This window comes from Mesitornis unicolor, unplaced genomic scaffold (assembly GCF_000695765.1).
Source record: "Mesitornis unicolor isolate BGI_N332 unplaced genomic scaffold, ASM69576v1 scaffold41598, whole genome shotgun sequence".
Lineage (NCBI taxonomy): Eukaryota > Metazoa > Chordata > Aves > Mesitornithiformes > Mesitornithidae > Mesitornis > Mesitornis unicolor.
The window spans coordinates 2,451-10,660 of record NW_010200583.1 but is presented as its reverse complement, the minus strand read 5'-3'; the positions used below and the strand labels follow the sequence as shown (position 1 = coordinate 10,660).

Below are 8,210 nucleotides of genomic sequence, written 5' to 3'. Positions count from 1 at the left end.
TTCTGTAATTGCCTTTCACTGGCAATTTATCATTTATATTGAACAAAAAGCCTTGAAAGCTCAACGTAGGCTAAAAGGGAGTATTATTTCCATTTCATGCATCATCATGACTTATTGCGAACATAAAGACCAGATTACTTTTGGATGCATCTGCATAACTCTACAGCCTGCAGTGATGTAGCACTGTTTTATCCAGTTATATGGTTCAGGGTGGCTTTGTTTACAAAATAGCCCCATGGATTTCGGGATTTCATGATACGTCCTTCTTCTTGGGCTCTCTCTGCAGAAGTAAATGGAATAAAATGTACAAAACCCCCTTGTTTCGACAGTAAAGGCATCAAAGACACTCTGAAAGTACCAGAAAAAAACCACAAAAACAAACAAAAAGCTATTCAACTGCATTTGTGTGAAAACTGCAGTGTTATTTAGGCAGAATTAGGCAAGTTGTAGGCAAGTTCAAACTAGTATGCTCCACTCTTACCTAATTCCAGTTCTCTCCTCAAAAATGTATTGGGAAAAGAGAAAGAAACTGCAAAACTTTTAATTTCAGTTTTGCATTCAAAGTTCCAGTTTCCTTCCCATGAGACTGTCTGTAGTCAGCTTTAAGTCCTTTTTAAAATTTATTTTAAAGGGAGCTTTCACTGATAAAGATCTGCAGAGCAGAGGAGATGTCACACACTATTTTAATTTGCTGCTCTGATAATTTGCAAATTGACACTGTTTGGTCTGTGTCTGTCTGTCTGCTCTATCCCCAGGGTCAGCGGGCTTTCTCCTTTCATGGGAGACAACGACAATGAAACCCTCGCCAATGTTACCTCAGCAACGTGGGACTTCGACGATGAGGCTTTTGATGAAATCTCTGATGATGCCAAGGACTTTATCAGCAATCTACTAAAGAAAGATATGAAGTAAAGCTGTTGGACTTGATACACTTTCTGTGTTTGCATTTAGCTGAACTTGTCATTCTTGTTTCCTCACTGTGAATCTCCCCCTCGATGCAGGCATCCCTGGTGATAGTTTATAAGGAGCTCTGTGTGCCCGTCTGTCTGTGTGCAGCTCTCATTTATTTTATGGCGCAGGGTCTGAAAGGGGCGCTTTCTTCAATTCGCCTGCTCATTCTGCTTCTCCCTTCCCTCTGGCAAGATGCAGCCTGAGGTTTTGTGTGGCTACTCCTATCTTCACTCTAGTGTGATAGATTCCTGCATGACATGTTCTGTCTTGATTTGAATGGGTTTCAATTTTGCTTGATATATTTCCACGTGTTGCTTTTAAGTGCAGTACCTCTGAGTAGGCAGCTTTCCCGTAAATCTAGTAACTGGGCAAGAAAAAAAATACCAGAGTTGGAGCCCTGGTTACAGCAGACTCTGAACAAACCAAGGAAAGAATTCTTCCAATGAGCTTGCAATCGGATGGATGGAGAACAGAGGGTTATTTATTTGTGCGTCATGAACAACGTGGCAAATAGGTGTGGCTTGATTAGAGATCTGGACATTTCTGTTCTGTTAAATGTTCAATGCCACAGGGAAGGAGGCTATTAAGTGGTGGGAAGGAGGAAATCTCTGTAAGTGAAGGAAAGGAAATCTGGGACAGGGCTCTGCCGGCATGCGATAGCTGAATCATTGCCATTGTGGCTCTGTTGTATGTGTTCCATGCCTAAGACATATGGCTTTTTGTGCTTTGTTTTATACTGTTTTATTAACACTCAAAAATGCTCGGTTTTCTCTCAGAAAAACCTACAGAAATTGTGAAAGTGAGTTTAAGAAGTAAGCATGGCTGGGAAAGCAGTGCCATGGGATGTATGTTGCTATATTTAGGAAACAGAAAAATCAGCGCTCAGAAAAGAGGGCGCAAAATAATGTTAAAGCAGGTAGGTTCAACCATCGTTAATGCAACACTGACTAGTCTTTTTATATAAAAACAGGAGTCGCTTAAATTGCACTCAATGTCTTCAGCATCCTTGGCTGCAAAAAGATACCAAAACCATGGAAGCCAAAAAACTTTCCAAAGATAGGATGAAGAAATATATGGCCAGAAGAAAATGGCAGGTAATGAAGAGGACGTAGAATCGGGCTAGTTATCCTAATAAGTCTCCTTATTTCTAATGTTAATGATTCTGAGGAACATGTTGTGCCAGGTGGTTTCTGCTGCTGGTGAAAACTCCAGTGTGGCCAGTGCATGAATGCAGTAAAGCAGGTTTGGTTTCTGTGGGTGAGCAGCAGGAGGGTGTGTGGCTGCATATGTAAAACACATGATGATTCCATTTCAGGCTACTAAAAGGCATATGAGTTCAAGTATAGTTTTTGCTATTCTTTCAGGGATATGACCATCTCTCCTCCCTGCCCTCTCCATGATGCTGAGGGCTGGGGGATTATATTATCCTTAGCAAACCTGAATAGCTGGGGAAAAGCTTATCCACCTGGCCTCTCTGAAGATACCTCATTCTGTGGTAGTTTCATTCTCCTAAGCCAGTAGTTCTGTCCTGTTGGAGCTTCTCAGGGATTCAGCCAGATCGGTTCAATAATCTTCTTTGACGTATTTGGTCTCCATGTGTTCTTTTTTCTTAATGCTGGAACTGTTGTAGCAGGTCCATCTGTGCCGTTCTGATAGCTGAGGGACTTGACGTGTAAAATCCTGGATCCAGCCTTCTGAATAGCCTACAAAATATTCATTTATGTAAATCTACCTTATATTCCCTCTTACATTCTACTGTACGTGCTTCTTAGGAGCTCCTGCAAGCTGTACAAAAATACAAGTGTCCGTACTAGAGGCCACATAGTGTGAGCGTATTTTAGTATCCTGGTGGTTGATTCTTGTGCCTGTCCGAGGTCTGCTTCCATCACGCAGATGGTCCCTTCTCGTTCATTTCATATCAGCTGGTTATTCTTCCTTGATGAAACTCAGTCCAGCCCATATGGCTGTTGAGAGAGCCATCCCCCACCAGAGTTAAGTTCTAGTTAAACAGGACATAGCTTTTTCACTGGCCCTCCTCTTGCACAGTGCTTTTTATCCGCAGCTAGCAGAGACATTCATTTAGGTATGAGTTCATCAGGGGAAGTTTATATCTACAACTAAATTTGGTAATTCAGACCAGCCTGCTCTGTCTCTCCTAAAACAAGAGAGCTATATATAAGCAGTTTGTCCAACAATTCCAGTGAGTTTGCAGAGATCCCAGATAATTTGTCTGAAGCACGATTGTTACAGAAAATCACATGCCTGGTGGACTGGATTGATCAGAAGCCTTTTATGTTATGTCTTAGAAAACAGGCCATGCTGTCCGAGCAATAGGAAGACTGTCGTCCATGGCAATGATTTCTGGTATGAGTGGGAGGAAGGCCTCTGGGAGCTCGCCTACCAGCCCTATAAATGCGGACAAAGTAGAGAATGAAGGTAAGGAGTTTTGCTGCACCGTATTTTTACCTCTCTGTGAATCGGTCTTACTAAAACTTGTAGCAAAATGTTAGTAACACATCATAGAGTCGGTTATTCCTGCTCTCTCTCTGTTTTTATCTTCTTTTTATGTAAGAGAAATCTATCAAAAATTAATTGTTCTCATATTCTGCTACTCAAAATCCCCCAGTATAAGTGCGGCCAGTAAACTCTTCTCTTTTTAAAGCTGGAGAATTAAGGTAGATTTGTCAGCTGCACTTTCTATCAGTTTGGGAATGCATGTTTATACAAAGATTACAGTGATGTATTGCCCTCTTATGCAAGCAAGCAAGCAAGCAAGCAAGCATTAACACTTGCTGTAACCGAGATGTGTGCTCTGCATTAAACATGCTCCTCAGACAGGGGCATTTAAGTACAAAAATAATGTGTCTACATTATTCCGCTGTATCCCCATTTAAAATGGCGATTTGTGGTGTGCGATAATCAGAGGTGCTGATGTTTAACACTTCTGAAAATCAAGCCAGTCATTTTGACATAGCCACACAGTCTGCAGGCCTGCTATCAGTCAAACTGGCTTACACCTCTGACTAGCAAAAGTCCAGGTTCAGTTAGAAACAAATTCAAGGAAAAAATAAAGATGATTCGTAGCGTGGTGGCCTGCATCTTTATTTCATTCTATTTATGGTCTGGATCTTTGGCTGGCTACAAAAGATTGGCACAAAGCTAGGCAGCTAACGTCCTCACAGTCCCATTAGCCTTACAGAATTAAGTGAAATAAAAGATGCTTTCACTACCATCTGGTAATTAAAGATTAAAATGCATCTTTTGAGATCATGCCCTGTAAAATAATTAACTATCTCTTTGTTCTCCTCCAGATGCTTTCCTTGAAGAAGTGGCTGAAGAAAAGCCCCACGTAAAGCCATATTTTACTAAAACAATCCTTGATATAGAAGTTGTGGAAGGAAGTGCTGCTAGATTTGACTGCAAAATTGAAGGTACTTTGAATTAGCATAGCTGTTTCTTCCTTTCCTTCCTTGCCAGCTTTCTGCGTTGTGCTGCTGTTTAACTTTTTTTTCTGTATTATTGTTGAGTTGGTGCCATTTTACTTCACCAGTATCTGCATGTCACAGCATGAATGCTGCAGTAATAGAAATTATTTGGAGCTGCATGGGCTTGTTCTGTACTTGCCATAGAACAGAAACCTCCAAGAGTCAGTGTGTGAATCACTAATTCAGGATAGCAAGTGGGAAAAGTAAGATGATTTTGAGGGTAGAAACAGTGAAAACAAGATGCAATGTAATACCACAAATTGCAGGAGTAAACTCTGAGAGACTGCTAATCAGAAACCAAGAATAAGCAGGAAGTCACTTGTTTGAAATGACGGACAAGTTTGAGGTGACCTCAAGATAACTTTAAGCCATACACATACAGTGCATTAAGGCAAAAACGTCCCTAATGGTATACTTGCGTCAGAAGTACTGATAATGTCATTGCAGTGGTTACAAGAGTCTAGAAAATACTGTATTGTTGTTTGTTTTTTAACTTATGAGTTCAAGAAAGAAAACTCAGACTGGAATATGCAGATAGAAAGAAGAAGTTTATGAGAAAGCATTTAAGGAGCTTGGGCTTGGTCAGCCTAAGAGTCTGAAGGCCAAGACAGCTACTGCTTCTATTGCAATGAGAGTGAACCTTCTGTACCACAGCTGTTGATGAAAGCGAGAAATTAGGAAGAGAATAGCTGTTAAAACAAAATGGGTAGAGTTGGTACCGTACTGCATGTGTTTAAGTTACACAATTTGTAATCTTAAAATGAGGTTCAGAAACTGCCTCACTGACCTTCTGCCTGTTTGTTTCTGTGATCCTATTCTCTTTCACTGCCTGTTTCCCACCTCACAGCAGAGATGTGAGGATGGATTCTTGTTGCTGAAGGATGCTCAGCGTGAGGGGTACGTGCATAAGTATTGCATGGCATAAAATGGATGGGTGTACCACGGCTGATGTTCCAAACTTTCCAGTGACTCACTGTAATGTTAGTTGTGTAAAAGGGATTCCTGCACTTTATTTCTGCCTAGTGGGAAATCATCCTCCCATCACAGTCCAGGACTTGGCTGAGACAACAAGCCTTCGGTTTGTTACAGCAGCCAAGAGTACTGTATAAGGGATTGTTCTCCAGCACGCACTGTACAGCCCTGCTCTGGATGCCTTGAGTATAGCAGAGCCATTTGCTTCATAAAAGGCTCCCAAACGCCTGTTGAGATGCAGAATTAAAATGTTTTTCTTGGACTCCCTCACTTATCCTAACAAACACAAATAGAAAATGGGAGTGCCACGGTCACTGTACAGGATGGGCTGGTGTGTAAGGAGCAGATGAGGAGAAAGATTCAGAATGGCCACAAGAAGGCAGCGTGAGAAGGCTATTAAATTGTAGTTGTTGCCCAAAACACCTTGCACTTTAAATTCTAAATCTCAGTGTTGGGAACTGCAGTCTCCACAAAAGCTGCAACGTGAGGTAAGCTTCAAATACGACATGGAGAGTCCCTCACTGGCTAAAATCCGAGACGCACAAAAGGTTGTGTGCAGTCACTGCTAAAGTAGCGGAAAGACAACTCTAGTGAGTACCTCAGTGCTAAATTGCAATTTTTTTGCTATTCATAATGAAGTCGTTCCAGGTAAATGTGAAGTAAAAAAAGTCCCAGATTATCTACATTTATTTTAAATAGAATTCATTGAAACATTTTTATATCAACGCATTGGCGTGTTCATACACAGACACCGAATTCAGGCTTAAAGTAATGACAGATTAGTCACTACTCGTTTATTGCAATTGCTGATCTCTCCCCATGATTGCAGGCTATCCAGACCCGGAGGTAATGTGGTACAAAGACGATCAGCCTGTCAAGGAGTCCCGTCACTTCCAAATAGATTATGATGAGGATGGGAACTGTTCTTTGACTATTTCTGAAGTATGTGGGGACGATGATGCCAAATACACCTGCAAAGCTGTTAACAGCCTTGGAGAAGCCACGTGCACCGCAGAACTCCTCGTGGAGACGATGGGAAAAGAAGGAGAAGAGGAAGATGAGGAGGAGGAAGAATGAAACAAGGCTCAAAGAAAATAAAATTGAAGAAAATATATTTAAAGACTCTCCTTATAAGGCTCAGAAAACCAAGTTATCAAAAGCACCTTGTGTGATATGTAGGTCTCTGGGGGGGTGTTTTTTCCGCATGATCAGTTGATACCTGTTTGCTTTATCTGTGGGCATTAATTTAAATCAGCAGGCAATTTTAAGTCGCTAGTGTGATTGGATTTACTTTAAGCAAGTCATCAACTAAGTTGCCCAGTCTATTTTTAAAATGAAATGTATGGAAAACAAGTCTACAGTTATATTCTGAATGTCTTAAAGAAAAACAGTCTATTTACTGAGCTCATTCCTCTATACCATCACTTTCCTCAGCCAAAACTGCAGCTAAGTTGGCTCCCCAAGATCTACTTTAAGAGGAATCATTTGCCAAACCCTCAGTGAACCTCTCCAGCCCTAAGAAACAGACTGCTCCCTGAGTGCCTTCTCCTATAAGGGAAGGTCTGACACAGCCAGCATTGCAATTTGTTTGTTGGTATGGGTAGTTTTTCATTTATTTTAAACAGAATTTCACGGTCCTAGCTTCACAGTACTGCCCTTCCTCAGTGCGCTGGTAGTGCCATCGTAATCCTGGCTGAAGTCAAACATCCAGGTGGTTTCCTGAGATACTTCTGCTCTTGACCACCCGATCACACCTTGTCACCTGTCCCTTACAGAACCTGTCACTTCAGAGCAGTCGCAGCTGCCTGCTCACGGCACCGGCTGAACACACAACGACTGAGGATATTTTCTGTTGTTCGGGTCAGTCTAATAATGACTTATGGTTCCTGTAGAAGCTGCTGTGAAGAGAACAGGTTATCGCACAACCAGTGACTTCTCTGTGCATGTGTGTGTGAATGGAAACCTAGGTTAGTTAAAAGTTTTACTTGCTTTTATTTGGCGATTGCGAAACAGATTTCAACTGATGATAAGCTGGAAACTCCCACAGATTTTTGGAGTAGCCAAAAGATAGTAGCCTGGATTACAAACTCCTTTATACTTATCAGTTTCCAAAGAATCTTAACCTATATAAGACCTATTTCTACCTTATGAGCTTGACTGTCTTGTTTTTGTCTTGATCCTGCACCAGTAAGGCTGTTGCGTTTTGTAAAAATGCAGAAAAACGAAGCAAAACAACAAAAAAATCCAAAACCCAGGGTTTTTTTCTCAGAAATGGTTAACGCACTCAGTAACTTTGCTTTCCTTTCACAGTATTGGCACTTTTTAATTTTTTTGTTGTTGTTCAGAGGTAATATCAGAGGCTGCAAGGTGATATGCATAATCCAAAACCAGTGTGTCTTATATCTATGTATCATTCCAAAAGTGATTCTTTTTCTTTTCCACTTTCTGTGTGCAAAGTGCAACCATTTGCATTTCAAAAGTTACCTCTTTAAAAAAGAAAACATTACCTTAAATCCTCACCATTAAGTAGTCAGTGTACTTTAATGCAGGTGTGTACAATATCAACCTTAGGTTGTTTGATATTACCTAGTTGTGTACGTGTTTCATACGATTTGCTCTTCTACATTCAAAGCTCAGCTAATGTGGATGACACAACGGTTTTTAACTGCTTTACTCTGTTGCTAAGTTCAGATCGCCAGCATGTCTTTTCCTTTTCAATTGATAAAAACCTCCTGTTATACTAAACACAGTATTGCCACAATTCCTTATACAGAAAGGTTTTGAATCTGATTTAGAGCATAC

General features: G+C 40.9%; 1 protein-coding gene across 1 annotated transcript; it reads left to right on the top strand.

The window, feature by feature from the left end:
- Positions 1-747: 747 nt before the first annotated feature.
- On the top strand, positions 748-6,508 carry LOC104535900 (telokin). The gene is made up of 5 exons (XM_010189807.1): positions 748-908; positions 1,922-2,045; positions 3,258-3,387; positions 4,263-4,382; positions 6,238-6,508. The coding sequence occupies exons 1-5, from the start codon at positions 778-780 to the stop codon at positions 6,483-6,485; spliced, it is 753 nt and encodes a 250-aa protein (XP_010188109.1). The 5' UTR covers positions 748-777; the 3' UTR covers positions 6,486-6,508.
- Positions 6,509-8,210: the final 1,702 nt, after the last annotated feature.

Coding starts and splice junctions, on each gene's coding strand:
- LOC104535900 (XM_010189807.1), top strand. CDS start 778: ATGGGAGACAACGACAATGAAACCCTCGCCAATGTTACCTCAGCAACG. Junction 909..1,921: donor CTACTAAAGAAAGATATGAA/GTAAAGCTGTTG, acceptor ATATAAAAACAG/GAGTCGCTTAAATTGCACTC. Junction 3,388..4,262: donor GGACAAAGTAGAGAATGAAG/GTAAGGAGTTTT, acceptor GTTCTCCTCCAG/ATGCTTTCCTTGAAGAAGTG.